The sequence below is a fragment of the Dermacentor albipictus genome, chromosome 1 (genome assembly GCF_038994185.2).
Source record: "Dermacentor albipictus isolate Rhodes 1998 colony chromosome 1, USDA_Dalb.pri_finalv2, whole genome shotgun sequence".
Classification (NCBI taxonomy): Eukaryota; Metazoa; Arthropoda; class Arachnida; order Ixodida; family Ixodidae; genus Dermacentor; species Dermacentor albipictus.
Genome location: NC_091821.1, coordinates 6010725 through 6025544, shown reverse-complemented (window position 1 = coordinate 6025544; position 14820 = coordinate 6010725). Strand labels below are relative to the sequence as shown.

Sequence of the window (14820 nt, the reverse complement as noted above, 5' to 3'; positions counted from 1 at the left end):
CCACTGCCTTGTCTCCAGCCTGCTTCTTGCCTACCTTGGCATTAAAGTCGCCCATTAGTATAGTGTATTTAGTTTTCACTCTACCCATCGCCGATTCCACGTCTTCATAGAAGCTTTCGACTTCCTGGTCATCATGACTGGATGTAGGTGCGTAGACCTGTACAATCTTCATTTTGTACCTCTTATTAAGTTTCACAACAAGACCTGCCACCCTCTCGTTAATGCTATAGAGTTCCTGTATGTTACCAGCTATATTCTTATTAATCAGGAATCCGACGCCTAGTTCTCTTCTCTCCGCTAAGCCCCGGTAGCACAGGACGTGCCCGCTTTTTAGCGCTGTATATGCTTCTTTTGGCCTCCTAACTTCACTGAGCCCTATTATATCCCATTTACTGCCCTCTAATTCCTCCAATAGCACTGCTAGACTCGCCTCACTAGATAACGTTCTAGCGTTAAACGTTGCCAGGTTCATATTCCAATGGCAGCCTGTCCGGAGCCAGTGATTCTTAGCACCCTCTGCTGCGTCGCAGGTCTGACCGCCGCCGTGGTCAGTTGCTTCACAGCTGCTGGGGACTGACGGCCGGGGTTTGATTGTGTTGTTCATATAGGTGGTTGTGGCCAAGTACTGCACCAGGGTGGCCAATCCTGCTCTGGTGAGGGAGTGCGTTACCGGTTCTGGTCACCGGGATCAGGCCACACTCCAGGCCTGCTTATGCAATTTTATCATCACGCGGATTTTTAAAAATTTTTTTAAAAATCCGGTGGCAAATTGTCGGCACCGGGATTCGAACCATGGACCTCTTGCACGCGAGGCGGGTGTTCTACCGCTACGCCACCGGTGCATAATAATCTTAGAATATACTAGAGTGTAATAAAGAGTTTTTTTTAGCCGAAGAGGTATTAATGTAGAAATCTTTCTAATACATCCTATTGATCGAGCTATATCGACTACAAAATGGTCGACGTGACATGACCATACCAAAGACTCTTGGAACCAAACACCTAGGAATTTTTGCTCAGGTGTTTGCTGAATAATCTCGGTTCTATACATAATATGCATGTCATGTTGGTCGCGTTTATTTGGAGGGGAAAAAATGATGTATTTAGTTTTAGAGGCATTTAATTGTAGACAATTATCATTTAGCCATTTGGATAGGTTTTGTAGATAATGATTAGTCTTTTCTTGAAGTTCACGTTTTGTCCGTGAAGTAAAAAATATGTTAGTATCGTCCACAAACATTACTGTATCAAGGGTGTTGTCAATCTGAGTTATGTCATTAATGTATAACAAAATCAGGGTAGGACCTAATACTGATCCTTGGGGTACTCCATTTGTTACATTTAACGACGTCAAGGAATAATTATTGACATCTGTAAATTGGAAGCGTTTCTCAAGGTAGCTGGTTATTAAATGACATGGCACGTATTCCATAACACTGTAGTTTTAGAAGTAGAATATCATGATTCACCGAATCAAATGCTTTCCGTAAATCTAGAAAGAGACCTAAAGTAAAATCCTTATTTTCAATACCTTGAATAATTTTCTCCTTTGCACGAAGTTGTGCCTGTTCAGTTGACTTGTGTTTTTGAAATCCGAATTGCGAACTAGATATGATATTATATTTCTCTAAGAACTTTGTTATGCGATCATTAATTGCCCACTCAAAGACTTTTGATAAAACAGGTAATACCGATATTGGCCGATAATTTGTAAGGGCGTTTTTGTCTCCGGATTTGTGTATCGGAACAACCCTTGCTATTTTCAGTTGGTCAGGGAAGATATCAGTATCGAACATTAAGTTAATAATATAGGTGAGAACGTTTCTTAGTAACTTGGAAACATACTTTACTGGCTCGGCCCTAAATTCGTCATAACCAGCGGCGACATTCTTTATTCTATTAAGTAACTCTTCAATCTCTTGCGGGGAGACGTGATACAAAACAAACGAATTTGGTAAAGAACTGATGTGTCTTGTTGGTTGTTGACTACCTAAAATTGCGGTATCTGCCTTTCCTGACTGTATAAAGTACTCATTGAATGTGTTAGCCAAACACTGGCCTGTTATCGCATTTCCATTGATCTCAATCTCTTGTACGCTAGTTATGGCATTGTTTCTGCTTGTCAATCCGTTTACTGTTTCCCATATCTTTTTTACATTAGTTTGATGGCGAAGAAACAAACTTTCATAATAATTCTCTTTTGCTTTCTTTAGATCTGAAGTTAGTTTATTTCGAAGCTTCTTGAACTCCTTAAATTGGTTTACATCGCGCGTACTAATAAAAGTGTGATACATCGCATTTTTTTCTCTTATTCTTCTGTATAGTGCAGGGTTAATCCAAGGTTTTCTTATTGCTTTTTTATTCTTTCGGCCACATTGTAAAGGAAACGCATCATCATAACTTACTTTTAACTTCTTGTAGAATTCCTTGTAAGCATCATTAGGATCACTGCATTCATACACGCTAGTCCAATTTATGGCCTCCACTAACGGAAAAAAAATTTCGAGCGATTTGTCGTTTATCACTCTATATTTGCTTACTTCGAGATGTCTGCGTGTGAACTGATCAGTAACGCAGAACACGGGTAGATGATCACTTATATCGCAAACTATCACTCCACCTATTAGTTCTGATACACTGATATTCGTAACACAGATGTCTATGGCTGTAGCTGTTTTAGGGCCAATGCGTGTGGGAACCGAAATCAAATTTTCACATCCGTATGACATAATCAGGCTCTTGTAATTCATCGCGTACTGGTCATCACTAACTGTATTTATATTTATATCACCAACAACAAAAAAAGGTAACTTGTTTGTCTGAAAAACCTGCATCAATTGCTCAAGAAAATCTAAGAACTCGCGTTTAGAACCAGCTGGTTGCCTATATATGGCAGCAAGCTGAAATTGAGATGTTTTTATAACTAAGCATTGAACATTTGCATTTGTAATTGTGTATTCCTCAATAATGGTGTAAGCATAGCTATGACTGATATATACCGCCACGCCCCCTCCTCTTTTCCCTACGCGGTCCAAGCGTATACAGGTGTAATTATTAATGACGGGTGTATCATCGGTAATCGTCAGCCAAGTCTCCGTAAGAACAATGACTTCAAATCTCAGAACGAGAGACTCCAAGAAAATTTGTAGGCTGTCAAGCTTGTTTTTTATGCTTCTAGTGTTGAAATGAATCAGAGAGAAGTTACTTTGCTTGGTCTTAAATGCGGTGTTAAATACTTCTGCTGTGTAGACATCACACGTGCTCATCTACAGTAAAAAGAAAGCAAGTTTATAATTAGCTGATACAATCTTTAGTTCATTTTGGCAAGGTCATCGGAAGAAGTGATTCGCAGGACAGGACTATCTTCGTTTTTCCTTGCTACGGTGTTGCCACCTGCTGTCCACACAAACTTCCATTTGAGCTCTTTCTTCTTTGCCACTGTTGCTCCAAGCAACTGCTTGTTGTGGCGTGTCAAATGTTCATTGACAAAAATCGCACTGTTAACACCAACCAGGCCAACGTCTTTTGCGTCAATTCTCATTTTCTTAGCCTTGGCTAATATCGAGTCTCCCTTAGCACGCCTCACAAAACGAAAAACAATGTTCTTGGTTGTTGAGTTCGCAGTTGGAACTCTATGGCATATATCAATGTCCCTCTCGTCAACTGCCTCTCTGACTATTTCACAGATTTTTCGAACGGCTACTAAAGAGTCGCACTCGTCCGGAACGCCCTTTATCTCAAGGTTGTTACTTCTTTGATATTGTTCCAACTCTTGTAAATTCAGAGTTAACTGTTTGTTTTCAGTTTTTAGTTTTTGATTCTCAGATACCAAGCTTTTTAATTCATCTCTTAGTGCCTTTAGATCCCGGGTCACGTCTTTGACATCGTCACACGTGTCACTGCAGTGCTGAACAGACTTTCTCAGTTCCCCGAGTTCAGCACGCATTTCCCGCTTAAATTCTGCAATCAAGGCTGCTACATCACTTTCCCCCTCTTTCCCTTTCCCCGGCGTCATTGTACGATACCACAGGTATCAACATAATCACTTTTATACAAAAAAAAGACAACGACAACAGGCGTGTTCGGCAGCAGCACAGAGTAGCAAAGACGATTTCAAAGCAAATCGACACTAATTCCTCACCTGCAAAGGATGCAGAATTGTCTTTAGCGTGTGCACACTTCAATGCGCTGCTGCCGAACTGGACGCCTGGGCTCAGTTGGACCGTATTTAAGCCGTCCGCCGCCGGGAAGGTACAGCGACGCCCCCAGCTATCTTCGTCACATGGTAGAGCCTTGACGGTCGCAGATCTTGCCTGTAGCGCTGATTATCCCGGCCGCTTCTTGAGATGGCTGCAAAGGATGCAGAATTGTCTTTAGCGTCTGCACACTTCAATGCGCTGCTGCCGAACTGGACGCCTGGGCTCAGTGGGACCGTATTTAAGCCGTCCGCCGTCGGGAAGGTACAGAAGGCACTGTGATAAGACATTGTACTTGGAACTGTGCCAAGAAGGCTTTTTGCTCATAGACGCCGATGGGTCTGATATAATAATGCGAAAGTGAAAGTATCCCCAAAAGTGGTCGTCCCTAAAATGGGCATGCTCTTTTTTGAGCAATTGTGGAATAATGTGATCTATTTTCTGGTGAGTTCATTATTTGAATTCCTAATTATTCTGGCCTTAAGGCGTTCCTTGTCAAACCCAAATTATCAGCTTTCTGCCTTTGCTGCCTTCTGGTGCGCATCTACACACTCTGCAGCTTGCCATCAGGCGAGAACTGTACCACTTTTGAAGCACGCAGCCACATGCCACCATGTTTGGGCCAGTGTACTTCCACTGCAACGCTTCTCTGCACTTTGCACAGCAAGTTTTCTCAAGTTCACGAGAGTTCAACACCACGAGTTCGATCCCAACCACAGTGGCCGCATTTTGATGGGGGTGAAATGCAAAAACTACCTTGTTCCGTGCATTGGGGGCACATCAAAGATCCCCTGGTGGTCAAAATTAATCCGGAGTCCCTCCACTACGCTGTGGCTCATAATCATATCGTGGTCTAGTACTAAAACCCCACAATTTAATTCCACAGATGTTACAAAAAAAAATTTTTTTTTGTCACAGCCTAGGTACGCATGCTGAAATCAATTGCTACAACCTACCTGCACCTGTTCAATCAATGTAATACATTCAGACAATTCCACTTTGACGGCTATGTTCGGAGAAATTAAAAATTTTCCGATGCCACGGTCTCTTGCTCGCAACTGTACATCTATGTACACTTGTGGATCGAAAGTAAGCTGTGCATCTGGCCTTCTAAGTGTGGTGATGGCCACCTTTGCGAGTGAATAAGTGCCATAGTGCTCTGTTTTCCTTTAGGTGTGTATATGTGCTGCTGCTGTGTACTTTCTGTTAACATACCACAGTGTATGCTTATGCTATTAGCACCAATGCACGTGCAGGGTGGAAGTGGTTCGGTGCAGCTCACGGGAAGACTACCTGGCCAAGATCCACTGCATACGCCTTGCATTCAAGGTGAGACTTTTGATTTTAGACATAGCTGTGTGTTTTCACCCTAACATGACTTACTGGCGCTATTACCCATCATCATCATCATCAGCCTGGTTACGCCCACTGCAGGGCAAAGGCCTCTCCCATATTTCTCCAACAACCCCAGTCATGTACTAATTGTGGCCACGCCGTCCCTGCAAACTTCTTAATCTCATCCGCCCACCTAACTTTCTGCCGCCCCCTGCTACGCTTCCCTTCCCTTGGGATCCAGTCCGTAACCCTTAATGACCATCGGTTATCTTCCCTCCTCAATACATGCCCTGCCCATGCCCATTTCTTTTTCTTGATTTCAACTAAGATGTCATTAACTCGCGTTTGTTCCCTGACCCAATCTGCTCTTTTCTTATCCCTTAACGTTACACCTATCATTCTTCTTTCCATAGCTCATTGCGTCGTCCTCAATTTGAGTAGAACTCTTTTCGTAAGCGTCCAGGTTTCTGCCCCATAGGTGAGTACTGGTAAGACACAGCTATTATATACTTTTCTCTTGAGGGATAATGGCAACCTGCTGTTCATGATCTGAGAATGCCTGCCAAACGCACCCCAGCCCATTCTTATTCTCCTGATTATTTCCGTCTCATGATCCGGATCCGCCGTCACTACCTGCCCCAAGTAGGTGTATTCCCTTACGACTTCCAGTGCCTCGTTGCCTATTGTAAATTGCTGTTCTCTTCCGAGACTGTTAAACATTACTTTAGTTTTCTGCAGATTCATTTTTAGACCCACTCTTCTGCTTTGCCTCTCCAGGTCAGTGAGCATGCATTGCAATTGGTCTCCTGAGTTACTAAGCAAGGCAATATCATCAGCGAATCGCAAGTTACTGAGGTACTCTCCATTAACTTTTATCCCCAATTCTTCCCACTCCAGGCCTCTGAATACCTCCTGTAAACATGCTGTGAATAGCATTGGAGATATCGTATCTCCCTGCCTGACGCCTTTCTTTATAGGGATTTTGTTGCTTTCTTTGTGGAGGACTACGGTGGCTGTGGAGCCGCTATAGATATCTTCCAGTATTTTTACATATGGTTCATCTACACCCTGATTCCGTAATGCCTCCATGACTGCTGAGGTTTCGACAGAATCAAACGCTTTCTCGTAATCAATGAAAGCTATATATAAGGGTTGGTTATATTCCGCACATTTCTCTATCACCTGATTGATAGTGTGAATATGATCTATTGTTGAGTAGCCTTTACGGAATCCTGCCTGGTCCTTTGCTTGACAGAAGTCTAGGGTATTCCTGATTCTATTTGCGATTACCTTAGTAAATAGTTTGTAGGCAACGGACAGTAAGCTGATCGGTCTATAATTTTTCAAGTCTTTGGCGTCTCCTTTCTTATGAATTAGGATTATGTTAGCGTTCTTCCAAGATTCCGGTACGCTCGAGGTCATGAGGCATTGCGTATACAGGGTGGCCAGTTTCTCTAGAACAATCTGTCCACCATCCTTCAACAAATCTGCTGTTACCTGATCTTCCCCAGCTGCCTTCCCCCTTTGCATAGCTCCCAAGGCTTCTTTTACTTCTTCCGGCGTTACTTGTGAGATTTCAAAATCCTCTAGACTATTCCCTCTTCCATTATCGTCGTGGGTGCCACTGGTACTGTATAAATCTCTATAGAACTCCTCAGCCACTTGAACTATCGCATCCATATTGGTAATGATATTGCCGGCTTTGTCTCTTAACGCATACATCTGATTCTTGCCGATTCCTAGTTTCTTCTTCACTGTTTTTAGGCTTCCTCCGTTCCTGAGAGCATGTTCAATTCTATCCATATTATACTTCCTTATGTCAGCTTTCTTACGCTTGTTGATTAACTTCGAAAGTTCTGCCAGTTCTATTCTAGCTGTAGGGTTAGAGGCTTTCATACATTGGCGTTTCTTGATCAGATCTTTCGTCTCCTGCGATAGTTTGCTGGTATCCTGCCTAATGGAGTTACCACCGACTTCCATTGCACACTCCTTAATGATGCCCACAAGATTGTCGTTCATTGTTTCAACACTAAGGCCCTCTTCCTGAGTTAAAGCTGAATACCTGTTCTGTAGCTTGATCTGGAATTCTTCTATTTTCCCTCTTACCGCTAACTCATTAATTGGCTTCTTATGTACTAGTTTCTTCCGTTCCCTCCTCAGGTCTAGGCTAATTCGAGTTCTTACCATTCTGTGGTCACTGCAGCGGACTTTGCCGAGCACGTCCACATCTTGTATGATGCCAGGGTTAGCGCAGAGTATGAAGTCTATTTCATTTCTAGTCTCACCGTTCGGGCTCCCCCACGTCCACTTTCGGCTATCCCGCTTGCGGAAGAAGGTATTCATTATCCTCATATTATTCTGTTCCGCAAATTCTACTAATAACTCTCCTAATAACTCTCCCCTGTTACTTCCAAAGTACATATACTAAAATTGGAACGATACAGAGAAGATTAGCATGGCCCCTGCGCTATTACCCAATTGCTAACAAATCCATCTTCTCATTTCAATCTGCCCACTCTAAGATCGAAAAGACAGGGATTGTAAAAGGGGGTTTCCTCAACACACTTGAAAAGTCTTGCTCTCACGAGATGGCTATCGGTCTAGAAATGCAGTCGAAAAGGTTGTCTGATGCTAGCTACCCAATTCATCTCCAAACTGCTATAGCTGAGTCAGTACTCAGAAGAATGCGCGCCTGTGCAAGTTCTGCACAACCTGACTCAGACAAAGGAAAAAGTTGCAGTGATTTCCTACCTTCACAAAGTGTCCCATAATCCCAAAAAGATGAGTGAACGTTCCAAAGCTAGTCTTCTCTGCACTGTGCAAACTAAATTGTGTCGTTTAAGGTGCTGTGCTGATGAAAAGAGTATGTGTAATAAAAGACAAAGTGCAGTGTGTTAGCTGTATCTACAACGTGGTTAACAAGGTACCACTTTTGTGTAGTAGGCTGTATATAGGTCAGATGGGTCGCTGCTTTAATGTAAAAAATGTATGTGATGGTTGGCTGGCACGTCATTGCACTCAAAATCCTTTACCATGGTATACCAACAGGCCCAAACTACTGCGATTGTTATTTTTTGATTCAGTACTCTTCGGTTAAGACGAACATTCGGAGTGACCGCCACCGCTACCAATCCTGGAGGCTAGGGCGCCTTGTTGCACCGTGCCTGGGGCATGCACATCGAGACACCTTACTGGAGGACTGTGGTGCACATCGCCCGTGGACATAGGTGAAAACAAGAGGAGGAAACAACAAAATTTAGTGACATTCCACTTCGTGAACGTGGGTGACGCGCAAGTGTATGGGTGCTATAGCGCACACAAAGCTATCGGCCCTCAATGCGCCTAGGCGCCTACACTGTCTGCACCACAAATCGTATTCAAGACAGGGCTCTTGTGGCCGCTCCATATGCAGCGGCCGCTGGATTAAAACGCCCCCTTGCAAACGTTCGCTTAATAACTAAATCAACAAGCATGGTGTCAGCATGCACAGGCAAACATGAACACATCACACTCTATGACCGTGGATGCTCTCTGTCAAAACGCTGCCTGAAGGAATCGCAGCAGCAGCAGGAAGCGAAGTTACCTTTGTGCTTGCTCTCTGTTGTTTCAGTGCAAACTGAGTGACGAGAACACAGTGCACGCAAAGCTACAAGCCATCAGCCCACCTAGACTGTGCCTCCAAAGCAGATTGCTTTCAAGATAAAGCCCACGTGACGCCGCGCGGCCGAAATACAGTGCCCGCCTCCCTCCCCTTCCATAATGCCATGTGCACAACAAAAGACTGTGCGCTTCCCCTCCCCCCCAGGCACGTACCCAGGGGGGGGCCCGGGGGGGACCGGGCCCCCCCCCCCCCCGAAATTATGTGGTATACCCCCCCCCGCCCCCCTCCCCACCCACGCCACCACTCCTCACACATTCCTGATGCACCACCAGATCAATGTTGAGACTTGGCAGCTGTTCATCGGTCAGGATTATGCTGCCTTGTTCCCTCCTTTTAGATGGTGGTAGTTATCGGCCTCTCTTGTAACGTGAAGGACAGTTTTCTCATAGATTCCGCACGCGCGCGATTAACTCGAGATGCGTTCAGTTTTCACCATCTATTCAATCGTCACGCCCATAGCTGTTGCTTTTGTTAGTTCAACCTTCTTTGTTTAGGCAGATCCTGGGACCAGGAGGGGGATGCAGCTGTTACTCAGCTGGTCTGTACTCTCATGGAACGAGTTGCGGCCGGAGAAAACGCCAATTGCGTTTAACTTTTCCCTTTGCTTCATTATTTCCTTGGGTACGGCTCGCCGCGACGCTGGCAGATGCCCGGAACCATCTACACGGGACATGGGTTAGATAAGGTGGGAAATAAAATAATGTGAAAGAGAGTCCATCATGAAACCCTGCAATAACCCTTAACCAATAAGCAAGATGACTGTCGCCCGTTACCTCGTCTGTTTTTCCTTAATTGTATAGCACTTTTCGTGCAAAATTGGCAACTGGAAACAAAAATGGCAAGGAGTTGAGAAATTAAGCGATCTACTAAGGGAGAGAGCCAAGGCAGCAACCAAACTGCAAGCAAAAGCGAATAATAAAAAAGTTAAGCGTTGTGTATGACAATATTTATGGATCAACATCTTTTTATTTAAAAAGGAAGTCGAGAAAACGCCGCCGGAAGTGGAGAACAATTACTCGTTTTGAATGACGCTTCTAAAGTTATCGGTCGAACCGCCTCACCTATCCACTTCTCTGCTGTGCTTATGTGGGTGTTTTTCTAACCTTTCGCAGTGAACACAGTACGTCTAGAATCGCAGAGTCCTGCGCTCTACATGGTTGTATGGGACTGGCGGCCGCACAGCGTTACGCAATTCGCGGAACTGTCAAAACTAATCAACAAGGCGAAAATAACTGATATTCCAAACTATAACATGAGAAAGACTGAAGAAGCCGTAAAAAATGGACGCAGCCTGAAATCAGTAACAGACAGACAGACAGACAGACAAAGAACTTTAATATGAAATCAGTAAAAAAAAAAAAAAACCTGGCATAGGACAAACCATGATGTATGCACTAAAAGATAAGAAGGATAATATCATCAGCAATCTCGAAAACACAGTAGAAGCAGCGGGAAAATTCTAAGCTGACCTGTATACCGCACCCAGAGGAGTCACGATACCTCACTTAGAAACAGTAATGAACGGGATACAGAAACTCTCCTATAACTAGCGATGAGGTCAGAAGGGCCCTGCAAGACATAAAACGATGAAGATCGGGAGGAGAAGGTGGAATAACAGTCGACTCAATCAAAGATGGAGGAGATATAATGCTTGGAAAACTGGCGGCTCTTTATACGAAGTGTCTATCGACTGCAAGGGTCCCAGAAAACTGGAAGAATGCAGACATTATACTAATCCACAAAAAAGGAGACGTTAAATAATTGAAAAATTATAGGACTATTAGCTTGCTCCCAGTATTATATAAAATATTTACCAAAATAATCTCCAATAGAATAAGGGCAACACTGGATTTTGTCAACCAAGGGAACAAGCTGGCTTCAGGAAGAGATACATTACAATGGATCACATCCATGTCATCAATCAGGTTATCGTGAAATCTGCAGAGTACAATAAGCCTCTCTATGTGGCTTATATAGATTACACAAATGCATTTGATTCAGTAGAGATACCAGCAGTCATAGAGGCACTACGTAATCAAGGAGTACAGAACGCTTACGTAAAAAGCTTGGAAAGGAGGAGGAGGAGTCGATTTTAATGAAGAGAAAGGAGGAGAGGTCGGCCTGGAGAGTGTGTCTCTAGCCTGCTACTCCTCACTGGGGAATGGGGAAGTGGGAAATACAGGGAAAGGCAGGTGGTGGATGATTATGATATGGTACAATGAGATACTATATACACGTTGTCCAATATGCGGATGCGCACTGGAGACGCAATACACTAAGAGTAATCTTGTCCTTACAAAAAGTGATCTTGCCACAAAAAGTTTTTACGCAAACACATTTCGCACTGACTACACGTCTCACAGCTTCTAGAGGCGATCGTCTAAACCAGTCTCGTTTAAAAAGTTCAAAAGTGCTTTTATGGCACGTTGGGCACAGTCAACACTCCTCCACGCGCCCAAAAGCTTTTCTTCTGAAAAGGGGCGGGAGTCCAAGCTGTCAACAGTAGATTTGAGTTTTCTTCGTTCGGTCGCATATTGAGGGCACACGCAAAGTACGTGAGCTATTGTCTCGAAAGTGTAACAGACGCTACATTCAGGGTCCCGTGCTTGTCCAATCTTGTGAAGGTATCGGTGGGTGTATGCCACACCCAGCCGTAATCGATGAATCAGTGTTTCCTGGCTTCTCCGCAATCGAAGTGGAAGCCGGAATCGTAATCCAGCGTCAAGTCTATATAAGCGCTCTTGTCGATGTTCGGGGTTGTCCCAATGTCGTGCCGTAGAAGTTTTAATGGTGTTATGGAGCAAGGTGTTAATGTCATACCGGGAAAAATGAATTTTTACAATGGTTCCGTCAGTGTGCGCCTTTTTTGCTTCCGCGTCAGCCTGTTCATTTCCAGCTATTCCACAATGGCCAGGAATCCACTGCAGCACGATGGTGTGCCCGGAATGAGACGCCTCGGCAAGCAGAGACATGATGTCATAAACGAGAGGACTATATGCGGTTCTGTCATTCATATAATTGCTGATGAGTTGCAGTGCTGGTTTTGAATCTCAGAACACTGTCCACTTCTCGAGACTCTGTTGCAGTATGCAGCGAACTGCTTCTCGAATTCTGGTCAACTCAGCTGCTGTAGACGACGTCCTGTGTCCTGTCTTGAACCGTTGTGCAATCCCCATTCCTGGCACCGTGTAGGCAGCCGCGGAAGAGGTCTGTGTCACGGAACCATCTGTAAAAACATGTTCATAATGTCCATACATGTAAGTAATGTATGATAGCGCGAAATGCTTGAGACCAGCAAGTGGCATTTTCGACTTCTTCGTTATTCCAGGGATTGAGAGTCTCACCGTTGGCTTTGCAAATATTGCTACATGCGTGTGTTATTTGTTTGAACGAGGCGCGTGGGTGCCATCACTCCAGAAAAGAGGAGGAAGAACGAGCTGGGCTCGCGCTGTGAATATCACCGGTCAGCGCTGCAACCGTTGTTGTAAATATAATCTGTAAATAGCTTCTCGTCTTACTGACTCGTCCTTCGCGTGAGGATATCTACAGAGGTTCTACAGTTACCTTCATTCTACACAAGAAAAGCAGGGTGATACCTATAGAGAAAGCGGTCAGACAGGGAGACACAATTTCTCCAAAGCTATTCACTGCGTGCTTAAAAGAATTCAAGCCATTAAACTGGGAAGGCTTAGGAGTAAAAGTCGACGGCAAATATCACAGCAACCTTTGGTTTGCTGATGACATTGTTCTATTCAACAACAATGCAGACGAGTTACAACAAATGATTGGAGACCTTAACAGAGAGAGCGTAAGAGTGGGGTAGAATTATCGGCAACACTCCCCCACATGCTATGGGAGTGCAAACACCAATACCAAGACCTTAATCCCGTGACCCTCTCGTCGAGATGGCACGCCGCCCTGCGCAGCTCCCACCTCGACGACCAACTCTGGGCGACCCAGCAGGCCTACGAAGCGGCGAAGAGGCAAGACCTCGACGTCCCATCGTGGGAGGCCTAGGCCCAGCCGACAAAACTGCTGGTGCTTATTAAAGTTCACTCTCTCTCTCTCTCTGGGCAAAGGAACAAGAGATCAGGATCGCCAGTCGGCCACTAAAGACTGTGAAGGGCAACACTGGATTTTGTCAACCAAGGGAACAGGCTGGCTTCAGGAAGAGATACTTTACAATGGATCACATCCATGTCATCAATCAGGTTATCGCGAAATCTGCAGAGTACTACTGCAATGTGTACGTTTACGTAGGTCAATTAATCACAGGGATCCCTGATCATGAGAAGGAAATTCACAGAAGAATAAAAATAGGTTGAATCGCATACAGCAAACATTGCCAGCTCCCGACTGGAAGCTTACCATTATTACTGAAAAGTAAGGTGTGCAATCTGTGCATTTTGCCAGTGCTGACTTATGGGGCAGAGACTTGACAGCAAGTTAAGGACCGCGCAAAGAGCGATCGAACGAAGATTGCTAGGCATAACGTTAAGAGAGAGAAAGAGAGCGGTTTGGATCAGAAAGCGAACGGGTATAGACGATATTCTAATTGACATCAAGAGGAAAACAATGTAGCTGGGCAGGTCATGTAATACGCCGGTTAGATAACTGTTGGACCATTAGGGTTACAGAATGGGTACCAAGAGAAGGAAAACGCAATCGAGGACGACAAAACACTAGGTGGAGCGATGAAATTAGGAAATTCGCGGGTGCTTGTTGAAATGGGTTGGCGCAGGACAGGGGTAATTGGAGATCGCAGAGAGAGGCCTTCGTCCTGCAGTGGACAGAAAACATGATGATGATGATGATGATGGAGGTGTAGGGCCCCCCCCGAAAAAAAATCCTGGGTACGTGCCTGCTCCCCCCTGTTACGTTTCGTCTACGGCGCGTGGTATAGCCGGCGCGGGTGCAACGGACGCCAGGGCTTCGTTCAAAGCGGTGGACATTTTGGCCCGTTTGGAGCTGCCGCAACGCCTCCCCGCCAAGCGCGTCCAGGCATGTTTCAGTGCCACGTGTCTTCGTGTGTGCGTGTGTGTGTGTGTGTGCCCACGCTTGTCAAAGCGCAGCAGCCGGGGAGAGGAGCTCCCCAAGTGTGAAGCGACGAGGTCTGACCGGCGCCGGCTCGGCAGATGCGTCACTACACTCGTCTAAACATGTCTCTCAGCGTGTCCGTGCCCCACTGTCATGTGGCCTCGTCCCGTGACGTTCCTTCTTGCACTCAACTTCGAGAGTATAAAAGCAGCTGCCCCCGGACGCCAGGAGAGAGGCTCCGATTTCTTCTGTTGAGTAACGTGCTCTCCCGTCTCTCCACTTCGGTCGACCTGACCGGCCGCTCTTTTGCGATGCTAGAATAAACAAGTTGTTCTGTTAGCAGTCGACTCATGCTTTGCTCGGACCTTCGGATGCTTCCAGTTGTGCCCCAGGCTGCCAGGCCAACGCTACCCTTGGGGCTTGCGACCCATTTGCAACAACGGGCGTCAGCGCTGGGATTCCAACCCCCCCCCCCCCCCTTTTCCTTCCTTGCGCACATGAGATTGAGCCGCCATCGTCGGCTCACCGTCGCATGCTTTCACTTGCACACACAGCATAGGGCGCACAAGGACAATGCTATCACAAGACGAA

At 45.3% G+C, this 14820-nt stretch overlaps 1 protein-coding gene and 1 non-coding gene across 10 annotated transcripts in view; both read left to right on the top strand.

Moving 5' to 3' along the window:
* Window positions 1-14820, top strand: part of Miga (mitoguardin) — a 296982-nt gene that overhangs the window by 147055 nt on the left and 135107 nt on the right. For all 9 annotated transcript variants that reach the window (XM_070538810.1, XM_070538808.1, XM_070538800.1 and 6 more), the window contains one exon: window positions 5453-5525. In XM_070538810.1, the coding sequence (XP_070394911.1) occupies window positions 5453-5525 (73 nt within the window). The remainder of the gene's footprint in view (window positions 1-5452; window positions 5526-14820) is intronic.
* On the top strand, window positions 7936-8035 carry LOC139055078 (U6 spliceosomal RNA). Its single transcript, XR_011511640.1, has one exon. It is a non-coding gene; the product is annotated as a U6 spliceosomal RNA (small nuclear RNA).